General features: G+C 46.3%; 1 protein-coding gene across 2 annotated transcripts in view; it reads right to left on the bottom strand.

The window, feature by feature from the left end:
- Positions 1-17724, bottom strand: part of LOC106577034 (disintegrin and metalloproteinase domain-containing protein 12) — a 158452-nt gene that overhangs the window by 10570 nt on the left and 130158 nt on the right. Inside the window, exons 13-20 of one of the 2 annotated variants that reach the window (XM_014154703.2) lie at positions 11653-11742; positions 11034-11229; positions 10706-10814; positions 10006-10204; positions 9653-9730; positions 6859-6967; positions 5910-6096; positions 5457-5559 (exon numbers count right to left, since the gene is read on the bottom strand). In XM_014154703.2, coding sequence (XP_014010178.2) covers positions 5457-5559; positions 5910-6096; positions 6859-6967; positions 9653-9730; positions 10006-10204; positions 10706-10814; positions 11034-11229; positions 11653-11742 — 1071 coding nt within the window. The remainder of the gene's footprint in view (positions 1-5456; positions 5560-5909; positions 6097-6858; positions 6968-9652; positions 9731-10005; positions 10205-10705; positions 10815-11033; positions 11230-11652; positions 11743-17724) is intronic. The other variant, XM_014154704.2, reaches the window with a different exon arrangement.

The following is a 17724-nucleotide window of genomic DNA, read 5'->3' as shown; positions in this document are numbered from 1 at the left end:
CCAAATATACTATGACTTTGTATTCAGGTCAAAAAGTTAATCACACTGCCACATTTTTTGCAGTATTACTTTAGTACCTTGTTGCAAACAGGATGCTTGTTTTGTAATATTTTGTATTCTGTACAAGCTTCCTTCTTTTCACTCTCAATTAGGTTAGTATTGTGGAGTAACTACAATGTTGTTGATCCATCCTCAGCCATTAAACTCTGTAACTGTTTTAAAGTCACCATTGGCCTCATGGTGAAATCCTTGAGCGGTTTCCTTCCTCTACGGCAACTGAGTTAGGAAGGACGCCTGTATCTATGTAGTGACTGGGCGTACTGACATACCATGCAAAGTGTAATTAATAACTTCAACATTCTCAAAGGGATATTCAATGTCTGCTTTTTTAAATTTGTACCCATCTACAAATCGATGCCTTTCTTTGTGAGGCATTGGAAAACCTCCCTGGTCTTTGTGGTTGGATCTGTGTTTGAAATTCACTGCTCGACTGAGGGACCTTACAGATCATTGTATGTGTGGGGTACAGAGATGAGGTAGTCATTTAAACCGCATGTTAAACACTATTATTGCACACAGAGTCCATGCTACTTATTATGTGACTTGTTAAGCACATTTTTACTCCTGAACTTATTTAGGCTTGACATAATGGGGTTGAATCATTACTGGCTCAAGACATTTAAACTTTTCACTTCTAATTCATTTGTAAAATAAATCCTAAAAACACAACATCTAAATTTAATCTGTTTCAAATTCAGGCTGTAACACATTTTGAAAAAGTCAAGGGGTGTGAATACTTTCTGAAGGAATATGAAATGTGAATAGAAAAGGTGTGTACAGCAGTAGTTATAGAGGATGAGCCATGACTAGAATACAGACGCCTCACAAGTCCTCAACTGGCAGCTGTATTAAATTGTACCCGCAAAACACCAGTCTGAACATCAATAGTGAAGAGGCGACTCCGGGATGCTGGCCTTCTAGGCAGAGTTCCCCTGTCCAGTGCCTGTGTTCTTTTGCCCATCTTAATCTTTTATTTTTATTGGACAGTATGAGATATGGCTATTTCCTTGCAACGCTGCCTAGAAGGCCAGCATCCCGGAGTCGCCTCTACACTGTTGACGTTGAGACTGGTGTATTGCGGGTACTATTTAATGAAGCTGCCAGTTGAGGACTTGTGAGGCATCTGTTTCTCAAACTAGACACTCAAATGTACTTGTCCTCTTGCTCAGTTGTGCACCGGGGCCTCCCACTCCTCTTTCTATTCTGGTTCGAGCCAGTTTGCGCTGTTCTGTGACGGGAGTAGTACACAGCGTTGTACGAGATGTACGAGCTTCAGTTTCTTGGCAATTTTTCGCATGGAATAGCATTCATTTCTCAGAACAAGAATAGACTGACTAGTTTCAGAAGAAAGTTATTTGTTTCTGGCCATTTTGAGCCTGTAATCGAACTCACAAATGGTGATGCTTCAGATAATCAACTAGTCTAAAGAATGACAGTTTTATTGCTTCTTTAATCAGAAGTACAGTTTTCAGCTGTGCTAACATAATTGCAAAAGGGTTTTCTAATGATCAATTAGCCTTTTAAAATTATAAACTTGGATTAGCTAACACAACCTGCCATTGGAACACAGGAGTGATGGTTGCTGATCATGGGCCTCTGTACACCTATGTAGATATTCCATTAAAAATCAGCTGTTTCCAGCTACAATAGCCATTTAAAACATGAATGTCTACACTGTCTTTCTGATAAATTTGATGTGATGTTAATGGACAAAAAATTTGCTTTTCTTTCAAAAACAAGGACATTTCTAAGTGACCCCAACATTTTGAACGGTAGTGTACATATAAAATGACTGCATTTCCGTCTTTTGAGCTTCTAGTCATGAAATTGATGCAGCCTACTCAATCACTTTTTATAGCTACTGTTTATAGGCCTCCTGGGCTGTATATAGCGTTCCTCACTGAGTTCCCTGAATTCCTATCGGACCTTGTAGTCATGGCAGAAAATATTCACATTTTTGGTGACTTTAATATTCACATGGAGAAGTCCACAGACCCACTCCAAAAGGTTTTTGAAGCCATAATTGACTCAGTGGGTTTTGTCCAACATGTCTCTGGACCTAGTCACTGCCAGAGTCATACTCTGGACCTAGTTTTGTCCCATGGAATAAATATTGTCGCTCTTACTGTTTTTCCTCATAATCCTGGACTATCAGACCACCATTTTATTACGTTTGCAATCGCAACAAATAATCTGCTCAGACCCCAACCAAGGATCATCAAAAGCCGTGTTATAAATTCTCGGACAACCCAAAGATTCCTAGATGCCCTTCCAGACTTCTTCCACCTACCCAAGGACGTCAGAGTACAAAAATCGGTTAATCACCTGAGGAACTAAATTTAACCGTGCGTAATAACCTAGATGCAGTTGCACCCCTAAAAACAAAAACATTTGTCGTAAAAAACTAGCTCTCTGGTATACAGAAAATACCCGAGCCCTGAAGCACGCTTCATGAAAATTGGAACGGAAATGGCGCTACACCAAACTGGAAGTCTTCCAATTAGCTTGGAAAGACAGTACCGTGCAGTATCAAAGAGCCCTCACTACTGCTCGATCATCCTCTTTTTCCAACTTAATTGAGGAGAATAAAAACAATCCAAAATGTATTTTTGATTCTGTCGCAAAGCTAACTAAAAAGCAGCATTCGCCAAGGGGGGATGGCTTTCACTTCAGCAGTGATAAATTCATGAACTTCTTTGACGAAAAGATCATGGTCATTAGAAAGCAAATCACGAACTCTTCTTTAAATCTGCGTATTTCTCCAAAGCTCAGTTGTCCTGAGTCTGCACAACACTGCCAGGACCTAGGATCAAGGGAGACACTCAAGTTTTTTAATACTATGTCGCTTGACACATTGATAAAAATAGTCATGGCCTTTAAAACTTCAAGCTACATACTGGACCCTATTCCAACTAAACTACTGAAAGAGCTGCTTCCTGTGCTTGGCCCTCCTATGTTGAACATTATAAACACCTCCCTATCCACCGGATGTGTACCAAACTAAAAGTGGCAGTAATAAAGCCTCTCTTGAAAAAGCCAAACCTTGACCCAGAAAATATGAAAACAACTATCGGCGTATATCGAATCTCCCATCCCTCTCAACATTTTTTGAAAGAGCTGTTGCGCAGTAACTCACTGCCTTCCTGAAGACAAACAATCTATACAAAATGCTTCCGTCTGGTTTTAGACCCCATCATAGCACTGAGACTGCACTTGTGAAGGTGGTAAATTACCTTTTAATGGCGTCAGACCAAGGCTCTGCATCTGTCCTCGTGCTGCTTTTGATACCATCGATCACCACATTCTTTTGGAGAGATTGGAAACCCAAATTGGTCTACACGGACAAGTTCTGGCCTGGTTTAGATCTCATCTGTCGGAAAGATATCAGTTTGTCTCTGTGGATGGTTTGTCCTCTGACAAATCTGTAAATGTTGGTGTTCCTCAAGGTTCTGTTTTAGGACCACTATTGTTTTCACTATATATTCTACCTCTTGGTGATGTCATTCGGGAAACATAATGTTAACTTTCACTGTTATGCGGACGATACACAGCTGTACGATGAAACATGGTGAAGCCCCAAAATTGCCCTCCCTGGAAGCCTGTGTTTCAGACATAAGGAAGTGGATGGCGGCAAATGTTTTACTTTTAAACTCGGACAAAACAGAGATTCTAGGTCTCAAGAAACAGATCTTCTGTTGGATCTGGCATTTAATCTTGATGGTTGTACAGTTGTCTTAAATAAAACTGTGAAGGACCTTGCATTACTCTGGACCCTGATCTCTCTTTTGATGAACATATCAAGACTGTTTCAAGGACAGCTTTTTTTCCATCTACGTAACATTGCAGAAATCAGAAACTTTCTGTCCAAAAATTGTGCTGAAAAATGTATCCATGACTACTGCAACGCTCTACTTTCTGGCTACCCGGATAAAGCACTAAATAAACTTCAGTTAGTGCTAAACACGGCTTCTAGAATCTTGACTAGAACCAATAAAATGTGATCATATCACTCCAACTGGCTTCCTGTTAAGGCTAGGGCTCATTTCAAGGTTTTACTGCTAACCTGCAAAGCATTACATGGGTTTGCTCCTACCTATCTTTCTGATTTGGTCCGTACATACCTACACGTACACAAGACGCAGGCCTCCTTATTGTCCCTCGTATTTCTAAGTAAACAGCTGGAGGCAGGGCTTCTCCTATAGAGCAACATTTTTATGGAATGGTCTGCCTATCCATGTGAGAGATGCAGAATTGGTCTCGACCTTTAAGTCTTTATTGAAGACTTGTCTCTTCAGTAGGTCCTATGATTGAGTGTCGTCTGGCCCAGAGGTGTGAAGGTGAACGGAAAGGCACTGGAGCGACGAACTGCCCTTGCTGTCTCTGCCTGGCTGGTTCCCGTCTCTCCACTGGGATTCTCTGCCTCTAACCCTATTACGGTGGCTGAGTCACTGGCTTAGTGGTGCTCTTCCATGCCGTCCCTAGGAGGGTGCGTCACTGAGTGGGTTGAGTCACTGATGTGATCTTCCTGTCCGGGTGGTGCCCCCCTTGGGTTTGTGCCGTGGTGGAGATCTTCGTGGGCTATACTCGGGCTTGTCTCATGGTAGTAAGTTGGTGGTTTGAAGATATCCCTCTAGTGGTGTGGGGGCTGTGTTTTGGCAAAGTGGGTGGGGTTATATCCTGCCTGGTTGGCCTTGTCCGGGGGTATCGTTGGACGGGGCCACAGTGTCTCCCGACCCCTCCTGTCTCAGCCTCCAGTATTTATGCTGCAATAGTTTGTGTTGGGGGCAAGGGTCAGTCTGTTATATCTGGAGTATTTCTCCTGTCTTATCCAATGTCCTGTGTGAATTTCTCTCTTTCTCTCTTTTCTCCTCTCGAAGGACCTGAGCCCTAGGACCATGTCTCAGGACTACCTGGCCTGATGACTCCTTGCTTTCCCCAGTCCACCTGGTCGTGCTGCTGCTCCAGTTTCAACTGTTCTGCCTGCAGCTATGGAACCCTGACCTGTTCACCGGACGTACTACCTTGTCCCGGACCTGCTGTTTTAGACTCTATTATTTGACCCTGCTGGTCATCTATGAATGTTTGAACATCTTGGCCATGTACTGTTATAATCTCAACCCAGCACAGCCAGAAGAGGACTGGCCACCCGTCAGAGCCTGGTTTCTTCCTAGGTTCCTGCCTTTCTAGGGAGTTTTTCCTAGCCACCGTGCTTCTACATCTGCATTGATTGCTGTTTGGGGTTTTAGGCTGGGTTTCTGTATAGCTCTTTTTGACATTGGCTGATGCTTTATAAATAAATTTGATTGATATACAGTCATGTGTAACAGTCTGTGTTCTACTAAAGTGACTATTGGGGATAATCCGTTGCCCATTACCTCCAGCTGAAAGACACCCACCTTGTATATGCTGGTACTTGGAGGCTTGGCTGGGGGCTTGCGTCGTGGACTGTACATGGACTGAGTTTGGTTGGGGCTGGCTGGTCTGGTCGACCCAACTGATCTATAAGGACAGAAAGCTAACATTTCAACTACTATACAAGTCTTCTACTAACTGATAACTACTATTCTACAGCTCTCCTACTATTCTACAGGAGCTGCAGCTTTGAGACACACAGTAACAGGCCTTCTTCATTGAGGACTATGTGAAGGACTACTGGTATGTGTTTTTCTCTCACATGGTTAGTGGAGTCACAAGGGTACCATTGTTGTGAACACATCAAATCACCAGAGAGAGAGACCATGGGACCATGATGTCATTTCTACAAGAAAATCATCTCTAGAAAAGTAGTCTATCTTGACATACAGAACATAAGAGTAAACACAGGTGTGGGAGGAGGTGTCCTACTGTACCTCAGTTTCTCCATGGTGGTTTTCTTGTTGGTGAAGAGCAGATGGACCAGAGTCTTCCTCTTAAGGAATACCAGGAATCCAGCGCCCATAAGGCTGAGGAGGGTGGCCAGGATTGCCACAGCAACCACCCTGCTGTCGGCTGACGTCACATACGACAACACGCACATTAATACACACACACGCACATCTACGGCACGGCACAAACAGGACACACACAGAGAGTGTTAATAGAAGCCACAGCAGTGGTTTAGTACATTTTACATTATTTCCATAATTATTTCCTTTTGCTCTTGAATGACCAGGCAGGGAAAATTTGTACCAGGCAGGGAAAAGTTGTACCGGGCAGGGAAAAGTTATACCGGGCAGGGAAAAGTTAACTTGATCACTCTTTTGTTGCTGAGAATTTTCCTGGAAATGCAAATTTAAAAAGGCTTCTAAAGCTAGTCATTTATTTTCCTGCTGTAGCAAACTGGCTCAAATTAAGTTCCTGCATCTGTAGTTGTAATGATGAATACAGATGTATAATCTTAATTTGACCTATATTGTTACAACATAATCCTGCAGCAACAGGATTTGATTGTTTAGTCCATAATGTTGCTTGATTTCTGGTTAGGCTGGCCAAAAGTAGGCTACATGAAAAGTGCAATACTATTAATATATCTGTGTGTTAGTGTGAATTTTCAGTGAATTTATGTAAATCACAAAGCTCATCTGCATTTCCTGTGGTGCAAGAAAATTCTCAGCAACAAAAGAGTGGTCAAATTAAGATCCTACATTTGTAGGTAACAGGTAGATCTGTCAAAATAAATTAGCTTGCTGTAAGCAGGTTATGAAATTTCAGCTAAAGGTGTTAAACTGATTATTATCCCAAACTGTCTTAGTCTCTGCACTGGCTAGTGAGAAAGAGGGTGAAGTTAGTGAAGTAAAAAGAGGAAAGAGCATACTGTACCTGCCAATCTCATTGGTCCACTGTCGAGGCTGCCCCCAAACCCCGCCCTCTCACAGAAGGGAGGGGCCCAGTGCGCCTCACAATGGCAGTTCTCCAAGTTGTTACACACCTAGAATCGCAATGCATGCTGGTTAGTATTAACACATCTTTACCTGTACAATACTGTCCATACCTTGTATTTTACCAATAGACACCGGTCAGAGCACAGAGAGTTGTGTGCCAGAACTCTAGGCTCTTGTGATCATCAGACACAGGTCAGTGAAAGAGACTACAGTGCAAGGATTCATGGGATATGGCAAGTATGCATTACTTATTTTACATACTTTATAAGCTATCAGTATGCATCGTACTTGAGCCTGCATTTCTTCAGAGAAGAGAGAAATGAAAATAGGATCCCAGCCCACAATGTTTGGATTACCTCTACAAATAAACCACACACTCGTTCCATCAGACACATCGGTTTTGATGTGGCGGGCGCCATAGACTGTGCAGTATCAAACATGATGGAGAAAACATGTGCAGAGGACAGCCCATCCCAAAAAAGTTTTCTGAGCGGGAAAGGGATCCAACAGGATTCCCTAGCGGGATATTGGAGTCCAGCTGTCAGCTGCAGGGAGGCCTGTGGTTGGGATAATTCCAGATCAGATCTGGCCCCGAACTGGGAAGACCTTTCCCTGCCTCCCTCGGAGTGACTGGCACTCCCTTATGTGTCTGGAGTGTTTGGGGCTAGGGGTGGTGAAGGTCAAGACTGGAGACTTAACCAGTTAAAACTCCAGACTTTATACGGTATGATCTGTTGTAAAAAATAATAATATACTCTGGTCCCATCACAGATCATTTCTAATCAGTTTACATGGTTTCTCCATGGTTTAAAAAAAACCTCCTGAACTTGGGGAGGATGAAAAACCTGTCAAACTGCAGCAACCTTGTACTTGTTCATATGAATTATATTTTAATAAAGAAGGACTAGGGGGTTTCCTATACACAGACACAGAGAAAGCAACATGATTGGACAATGAAACTCACTGGGCTGAGCTTGCTTCAAACTGAAAAATAGTCAAGTTTCAATGCAATACAGCATGTCAGATCTCTAATGTTTAGATGAGTGATGTGTTATCACGCTTGCTAAATAAATACTGGAGGAAAGTGGAGAGTGGGGTGCCCGGCCTGCACGATCTGTGATTTCCATTCATCTGATTGGTCAAGACATGCAAAGAGCCTGCAGCAGCACTCCGATGTGAAGGACAGAGAACGTATGTGTGAGTTGACAAATCATGAGGCCAATTGGTCTAAAAAACAGCACTTTGCCCCTCTTTTTAATGCTTTGTCTCAATATATTTTATTTTATGTAGATATATGTTATTAAACTAAATCAAAAGTGTTGTGGTTAAAAAGTGCTGTGGCAAATGACATCACCTGGTTCAACCTGTTCTTACATCATCCAATAACAGATGACATCACCTGGTTCAACCTGTTCTTACATCATCCAATAACAGATGACATCACCTGGTTCAACCTGTTCTTACATCATCCAATAACAGATGACATCACCTGGTTCAACCTGTTCTTACATCATCCAATAACAGATGACATCACCTGGTTCAACCTGTTCTTACATCATCCAATAACAGATGACATCACCTGGTTCAACCTGTTCTTACATCATCCAATAACAGATGACATCACCTGGTTCAACCTGTTCTTACATCATCCAATAACAGGTCAAATGAAACCTCAAAGTAGCAATCAAACATAAAAGTTAAGGAAAATGAAGGCAATTTCTTAATCCAGCTTTGATTCTGTGTTTTAAATTCACCTCTGATGAAGGTGATTCAACCATGCAGTGGATCAAAAGCCAGTCACTGTAAGCAAATCTGTCCCAGAGTTCTACTTTCCATTCATTCATTCACTCATTCAACTAAACAACAAAGTAAATAAAACATAAAATAATTATTGTTGCATTATTAATACGTACTCAAACAGCAAGGAGCATTTTGATGCTTCCAGACTATAAGCTACTTGCTAGTATGTTTGAATGCTGCTTGGCCTGCCTTCTCTATGCCAATAGATGATGGACGGCACATCAATTATGTAATTAAATTATACTGATTTAACTAGAGGCGGAAGAGGAACCGTGACACCCCTCTCACAGTTTTTTCCCCCAAGTTTTTTTCTCTGGGTCAATGAAAGTCAATAAACTAAGTAGACCAGACCCAGCTGCTATTGCATTGCTGTCTATGGGAGACACACCCAGTTAGGTAGACCATAACTGACAATATTTTTTCAACGGTAAACGGCCTGAGTGAACTATCTTCATTTATCCGCCATCTTTGATTTAACCTCTCTGGGTCGATGAAGATTGTATAGCATGGAAGTAGCTGCCATAATTCATGGGAAGTGCAGTAACTAAATTGGTGCTCGGTGTAGTAGAGTAAAGGGCTTAGTGTACTAGCTAGAGGGCTCTACCCTGACGTGTGCTCCAAGGTTGAAAAATGAATGCTCACACAAAGAAATTTAGGAGCACAATGAAAAATATTAAAGGCTAGAATCATACATTTTTCGAGACGAGGTTCTCCTAAATTCAAATTTCAGGTCGCACAGCAAAATATGTGAGTAAAATGGTCACACAGTAGAGCCCTGTACTGCTCTACTTTATGCTATGTTGAGGTCAATAAGGTGCTGTGATAAGTTAATAACGTTGACATGACACCGGTGTTTGGCTAATAGACTGGAATAAGTCACTGCCTTCTAGATACTCAACATAAGATGATACCCTCCAACTCGGAGTACTCACCCCTCGTCCACTGCACTTCCCTGAACACTGGTGCACTCCAAACACACTGACATTCTGGCACTGACGATTCAGACACATCTATGGAATAGAGAAAGAGTCATATTGAAAACATAGTACTCCGCATGTGATGTTAATTATTGAATGGAAAGCATATCTTCCGAGATCTGCTATCTATTCTACTTAATGTACTTCGTAAGAGGCCCAATTCAACTGATCCCAGCAATGAAAGTAAGTGATTGGTTTGGAATTGGGCCAAAGACAAGCGTGGGCATTAGCATCTCCACCAGCGGTGCCGGTAATCTCTCTCTAGCGCTGCTTTATAACAGCTGCAGCGCCCTACAGAGTACCCTCACCATGCCCTCTCCACACTTGGTGCCAGCCAGAACCAGTCCAGGGTCGGGCATGTCATCACCCAGGTAGACGTGGGTTCCCCGACACAGGATCCTCCCTCCTTCCTGAAGAGGGATGTTGGTTTCTATGGAGACGGCGTTGGTGCCAATCACAGGCCGGTTGGCCCCTCCTTGACACTGAATTTTGCCACACTTTGCGTCTCTGTGTAAAAAAACAACAACACACGCACGCACAGACACATAAACACACACGCAACATAAATGACAAGGCATAAAGTTTAACATTGACAATTTCTGACGTGTGTGACATCGTGTGCAATTATAACCAAAGATGAAAGACTAGACAGCCTTCGTCTCACCCTAATAATGACTCCCACAGTGCTCCAGTCATTAAAACAATTACATCAATTAACAAATGCTTGATTAGAGATTGCACCCATGGGAAATCTAAGAACAATAGCATAAAGTGCTTCATGAATACTTCAAACTGTAATTAGCCTTCATTATCTCGAAATTGTGTTTTTCTCTCTATTAATGATTGTTCCTAGGCTATTTGTCCCATTTAATGTGCCATGCTGATTGTCGATGACACTCTTGATAATACCAATTCAGATAAACAACGTTGCTTTATTCATCTCTCTCTCTTTCTAGCTCTTTTTGCTTCGGAAACATGACACACATAACAACAGCTGCTCAGTCTTACCGGGCTTCACATTTGGCAAACGATCCCTTGGAGTCCTTCCCACAGTTCCCGTAAGGATCTCCTGCTGAGTTGACCCTCTCAAAGCAGATCCCTGGGGCAGGTTTGGCTCCTGCAGGAGAAAGTGAGAGAGAGGAATATGGAGCGATAGAAATGTGGGGAGAGCAAGAGAGAGAGTGAGAGAGAAAGAATGATTTATTAGCTAGGATTAGTTTTTCCTTAGCTACTTCAATAAACATGTTAAGGAAAGTTACGGATGTACTCATCTTAGATCTCCAAACATGGAAGACTTTCATCTAGTGGTCCTGATCATTTGTGGCGCTCTACTGACCTGGTCCCCATAGTGTGATGCACTGCTGCTCATGAGTCTGGCAGATGCCGTTGTAGCAGTATCCATCCACGTTGTGGCAGGAGTGACCGTCGTGCAGGTACACGTTGGCAGGGCAGTGGGGATTGGCACCAGTACAGAACTCTGGCAAATCACAGGAGTTACTGGACTCTCGACACGGTGTGCCAGCAGGCTTCAGCTGCAGAGAGAACACACACATGCACAAACACCAACAAACACCCCCGACAGTCAGCCCACACACACACACACACACACACACACACACACACACACACACACACACACACACACACACACACACACACACACACACACACACACACACACACACACACACACACACACAGTGAGGGCCCTGTGCTTGAATACAGCTTCATGCATTGGCTTAAAAGTCCCTGGAAACGAAATGTCTTAATTTTTTACTGTAAACACATGGTTGTGTAATACTTGTCAGTAGAGCAGAGATAATTAGATTCCCACTCTTTATCATTTTGACTGGGAGGGAAAGAGTCAGAAAGAGACAGAGAGCAAAAGTGCAAGGGAGAGGGAGGGAAAGACAGTTGGGAGAGGTATAAAAAGAGAAAAGAAAGAGCAGTCTTACCCTGCAGTCCTCGCAGCACTGTCCATGGGCACACACGGCATCCCCCTTCAGGGTGCAGGTGGTGGCATTGCAGCAGGGGTTCATGCATTCCTGAGTGACACAAAACAAAGCAACACATGGACCTGATTAATGGTCTGGACCCCCGACTCCCAGCTGCTGCTGCTGTGTCCATCTCAGAACAGTGTTCCAGCTCAGGGAGAGCACATCCTGTAGGGAATCTATTGACTGTAGCCCTGGAGTCCCACAGTGCAGCCCCTTAACCCTGTGAGCTGAAGCCTGGAGACACAATAGCACAGAACAAACCAACAGGCGAGAGGCCATTCTCTGTCAGGGTCAGACAGGAGGGAGGCCATTCTCTGTCAGGGTCAGACAGGCGAGAGGCCATTCTCTGTCAGGGTCAGACAGGCGAGAGGCCATTCTCTGTCAGGGTCAGACAGGAGGGAGGTCATTCTCTGTCAGGGTCAGACAGGAGAGAGGCCATTCTCTGTCAGGGTCAGACAGGAGGGAGGTCATTCTCTGTCAGGGTCAGACAGGCGAGAGGCCATTCTCTGTCAGGGTCAGACAGGAGGGAGGCCATTCTCTGTCAGGGTCAGACAGGCGAGAGGTCATTCTCTGTCAGGGTCAGACAGGAGGGAGGCCATTCTCTGTCAGGGTCAGACAGGAGGGAGGCCATTCTCTGTCAGGGTCAGACAGGAGGGAGGCCATTCTCTGTCAGGGTCAGACAGGTGTGAGATCATTCTCTGTCAGGGTCAGACAGGAGGGAGGTCATTCTCTGTCAGGGTCAGACAGGAGAGAGGCCATTCTCTGTCAGGGTCAGACAGGCGAGAGGCCATTCTCTGTCAGGGTCAGACAGGAGGGAGGTCATTCTCTGTCAGGGTCAGACAGGCGAGAGGCCATTCTCTGTCAGGGTCAGACAGGCGAGAGGCCATTCTCTGTCAGGGTCAGACAGGCGAGAGGCCATTCTCTGTCAGGGTCAGACAGGCGAGAGGCCATTCTCTGTCAGGGTCAGACAGGAGGGAGGCCATTCTCTGTCAGGGTCAGACAGGAGGGAGGCCATTCTCTGTCAGGGTCAGACAGGAGGGAGGCCATTCTCTGTCAGGGTCAGACAGGCGAGAGGCCATTCTCTGTCAGGGTCAGACAGGCGAGAGGCCATTCTCTGTCAGGGTCAGACAGGCGAGAGGCCATTCTCTGTCAGGGTCAGACAGGAGAAAGGCCCTTCTCTGTCAGGGTCAGACAGGAGGAAAGCCCTTCTCTGTCAGGGTCAGACAGGCGAGAGGCCATTCTCTGTCAGGGTCAGACAGGCGAGAGGCCATTCTCTGTCAGGGGTCAGACAGGAGAGAGGCCATTCTCTGTCAGGGTCAGACAGGAGAGAGGCCATTCTCTGTCAGGGTCAGACAGGCGTGAGATCATTCTCTTGGTCAGGGGTCAGACAGGCGAGAGGCCATTCTCTGTCAGGGTCAGACAGGCGAGAGGCCATTCTCTGTCAGGGTCAGACAGGAGGGAGGTCATTCTCTGTCAGGGTCAGACAGGCAGAGAGGTCATTCTCTTGGTCAGGGGTCAGACAGGCGAGAGACCATTCTCTGTCAGGGTCAGACAGGCGAGAGGCCATTCTCTGTCAGGGTCAGACAGGAGGGAGGCCATTCTCTGTCAGGGTCAGACAGGAGGGAGGTCATTCTCTGTCAGGGTCAGACAGGAGGGAGGTCATTCTCTGTCAGGGTCAGACAGGCGAGAGGCCATTCTCTGTCAGGGTCAGACAGGAGGGAGGCCATTCTCTGTCAGGGTCAGACAGGCGAGAGGCCATTCTCTGTCAGGGTCAGACAGGCGAGAGATCCTTCTCTGTCAGGGTCAGACAGGAGAAAAGCCCTTCTCTGTCAGGGTCAGAGAGGCGAGAGGCCATTCTCTGTCAGGGTCAGACAGGCGTGAGATCATTCTCTTGGAGGGGTCAAACAGGAGAGAGACCATTCTCTGTCAGGGTCAGACAGGCGAGAGATCCTTCTCTTGGAGGGGTCAAACAGGAGAGAGACCATTCTCTGTCAGGGTCAGACAGGCGAGAGGCCATTCTCTGTCAGGGTCAGACAGGAGGGAGGTCATTCTCTGTCAGGGTCAGACAGGCAAGATATCATTCTCTTGGAGGGGTCAAACAGGAGAGAGACCATTCTCTGTCAGGGTCAGACAGGCGAGAGGCCATTCTCTGTCAGGGTCAGACAGGAGGGAGGTCATTCTCTGTCAGGGTCAGACAGGCGAGAGATCATTCTCTGTCAGGGTCAGACAGGAGAAAAGCCCTTCTCTGTCAGGGTCAGACAGGAGAAAAGCCCTTCTCTGTCAGGGTCAGAGAGGCGAGAGGCCATTCTCTGTCAGGGTCAGACAGGCGTGAGATCATTCTCTTGGAGGGGTCAAACAGGAGAGAGACCATTCTCTGTCAGGGTCAGACAGGCGAGAGATCCTTCTCTTGGAGGGGTCAAACAGGAGAGAGACCATTCTCTGTCAGGGTCAGACAGGCGAGAGGCCATTCTCTGTCAGGGTCAGACAGGAGGGAGGTCATTCTCTGTCAGGGTCAGACAGGCGAGAGATCATTCTCTGTCAGGGTCAGACAGGAGAAAAGCCCTTCTCTGTCAGGGTCAGACAGGAGAAAAGCCCTTCTCTGTCAGGGTCAGAGAGGCGAGAGGCCATTCTCTGTCAGGGTCAGACAGGCGTGAGATCATTCTCTTGGAGGGGTCAAACAGGAGAGAGACCATTCTCTGTCAGGGTCAGACAGGCGAGAGGCCATTCTCTGTCAGGGTCAGACAGGTGAGAGACCATTCTCTGTCAGGGTCAGACAGGAGGGAGGTCATTCTCTGTCAGGGTCAGACAGGCGAGAGGCCATTCTCTGTCAGGGTCAGACAGGCGTGAGATCATTCTCTTGGAGGGGTCAAACAGGAGAGAGACCATTCTCTGTCAGGGTCAGACAGGCGAGAGGCCATTCTCTGTCAGGGTCAGACAGGAGGGAGGTCATTCTCTGTCAGGGTCAGACAGGCAAGAGATCATTCTCTTGGAGGGGTCAAACAGGAGAGAGACCATTCTCTGTCAGGGACAGACAGGCGAGAGGCCATTCTCTGTCAGGGTCAGACAGGAGGGAGACCATTCTCTGTCAGAGTCAGACAGGCGAGAGACCATTCTCTCTGTCAGGGTCAGACAGGAGAAAAGCCCTTCTCTCTGTCAGGGTCAGACAGGCGAGAGACCATTCTCTCTGTCAGGGTCAGACAGGCGAGAGACCTTCTCTCTGTCAGAGTCAGACAGGCGAGAGGCCATTCTCTCTGTCAGAGTCAGACAGGTGAGAGATCATTCTCTTGTCAGAGGGGTCAAACAGGAGAGAGACCATTCTCTGTCAGGGTCAGACAGGCACATTCTCTTGGAGGGCAAACAGGTGAGAGACCATTCTCTGTCAGAGACAGACAGGTGAGAGACCATTCTCTGTCAGAGACAGACAGGAGAGAGACCATTCTCTGTCAGAGACAGACAGGTGAGAGACCATTCTCTGTCAGAGACAGACAGGTGAGAGACCATTCTCTGTCAGAGACAGACAGGCGAGAGACCATTCTCTGACAGAGACAGACAGGAGAGAGACCATTCTCTGTCAGGGTCAGACAGGCGTGAGACCATTCTCTGTCAGGGTCAGACAGGCGTGAGATCATTCTCTTGGAGGGGTCAAACAGGAGAGAGACCATTCTCTGTCAGGGTCAGACAGGCGAGAGGCCATTCTCTGTCAGGGTCAGACAGGAGGGAGGTCATTCTCTGTCAGGGTCAGACAGGCGAGAGATCATTCTCTGTCAGGGTCAGACAGGAGAAAAGCCCTTCTCTGTCAGGGTCAGACAGGCGAGAGACCATTCTCTGTCAGGGTCAGACAGGTGTGAGATCATTCTCTTGGAGGGGTCAAACAGGAGAGAGACCATTCTCTGTCAGGGTCAGACAGGCGAGAGGCCATTCTCTGTCAGGGTCAGACAGGCGAGAGACCATTCTCTGTCAGGGTCAGACAGGCGTGAGATCATTCTCTTGGAGGGGTCAAACAGGAGAGAGACCATTCTCTGTCAGAGACAGACAGGAGAGAGACCATTCTCTGTCAGAGACAGACAGGAGAGAGACCATTCTCTGTCAGAGACAGACAGGAGAGAGACCATTCTCTCTGTCAGAGACAGACAGGAGAGAGACCATTCTCTCTGTCAGAGACAGACAGGAGAGAGACCATTCTCTCTGTCAGAGACAGACAGGAGAGAGACCATTCTCTCTGTCAGAGACAGACAGGTGAGAGACCATTCTCTGTCAGAGACAGACAGGAGAGAGACCATTCTCTGTCAGAGACAGACAGGTGAGAGACCATTCTCTGACAGAGACAGACAGGAGAGAGACCATTCTCTGTCAGAGACAGACAGGAGAGAGACCATTCTCTGACAGAGACAGACAGGAGAGAGACCATTCTCTGTCAGAGACAGACAGGTGAGAGACCATTCTCTGTCAGAGACAGACAGGAGAGAGACCATTCTCTGTCAGAGACAGACAGGAGAGAGACCATTCTCTGTCAGAGACAGACAGGAGAGAGACCATTCTCTGTCAGAGACAGACAGGAGAGAGACCATTCTCTGACAGAGACAGACAGGAGAGAGACCATTCTCTGTCAGAGACAGACAAGAGAGAGACCATTCTCTGTCAGAGACAGACAGGTGAGAGACCATTCTCTGACAGAGACAGACAGGAGAGAGACCATTCTCTGTCAGAGACAGACAGGAGAGAGACCATTCTCTGTCAGAGACAGACAGGTGAGAGACCATTCTCTGACAGAGACAGACAGGAGAGAGACCATTCTCTGTCAGAGACAGACAGGTGAGAGACCATTCTCTGACAGGGTAAACGTATCGTCAGCTCATATGTTTTGTATTTGTGGTTGGCTCTGTTGTTAAAACAACATTGTGTTTTGATGTCCCTTGCGTTGCCTGTCTATACAATGGGTGGGTGGATGGGGAGTTCCACAGCTCAAGCTCAGCTGTGGTGATTGAGACGGTATATTGTAGGTTGGGAAGGGGGTGTGGTAGGTTAAGGGGGCTTTGGTTGAGGTTTCATTGAGGGTGAAGGTAGTGAAAGGATCTTGTAGAGGTAATTGAGTGGCTGGTGGGGTGAGCTGGGGTTGGTGAGCTTTGAGGCCCCTGAGTCCTGGAGATTACAAACAATGTAACACAATGGAAGGAAATGGAGAGCTGGCCACAGAGGGAAAGAGGTGAAGAGGGCGAAGGGGGGGTTAGAGAGAGACAGATAGGTGTCGGAGAGTGAATGACGAGGTGATGGAGCGAGAAATTAACTGGGATTGAGATTGAGAGGGGTAAAAGTACAAGGCTAATTAAAGAGATTCTGTAAAGGACAGAGTGAAAGAGCACAGAACGGCGTTAAAAACCTTTCATTAGAGGACAAACGCTATCAACTTCCTTTTCCATGCCACAACAGAGTCCCGGCTACACCATCTCTCCTTCGTCTTCACTTCCCAACAAGACCCTGGTACGCTGACTCTGTGGCCTGACAAGGTGTTGATGCTGATGGGTCAGGACTAGAGGTGGCCTAGTTGGCCACTGCTGCTCTGTGGAAGGGAGTTTTATGGGGTTGGCTGTGCTCTTGTGGCCTGACGTCAGCCTATTGTTTTGTTCGTGGGAAGAGAGGGGTGCTTTGATCCCCCGGTCCAACTGGGACCACGGCCCACCACACCAGGCCTCTGGTGACGTCACTGGGTCACGGAGGGGCACAGGGAGGGAATGGAACAGCAGTATTCCAAACCATACAGCTGGTATTAGTGTGTTATAATCATTGCCTGATTGGAAATACCTCATACTGTAATTGAGGGGATTCTGGTCCCATCATTACTTGACAAATCTGTAAACACTTGAGACTAAGATGACATCAGCGTGTATCATCGAAGTAGACTCAAGAACATACATATGTTCTGTTTATTAGCATAGCCACTGGATGCCACAGTAAATTACACATCTGAGAGGAGTGGATACGCATCTTCAGAGAGAGAGAGAGGATTATGTGAATGTATGATGGAATGGGAAT

This window comes from Salmo salar, chromosome ssa18, assembly GCF_905237065.1.
Source record: "Salmo salar chromosome ssa18, Ssal_v3.1, whole genome shotgun sequence".
In the NCBI taxonomy this organism is placed as follows: Eukaryota; Metazoa; Chordata; class Actinopteri; order Salmoniformes; family Salmonidae; genus Salmo; species Salmo salar.
Note: the sequence above shows the minus strand (reverse complement) of the source record. Positions and strands in the feature narration are given on the sequence as shown.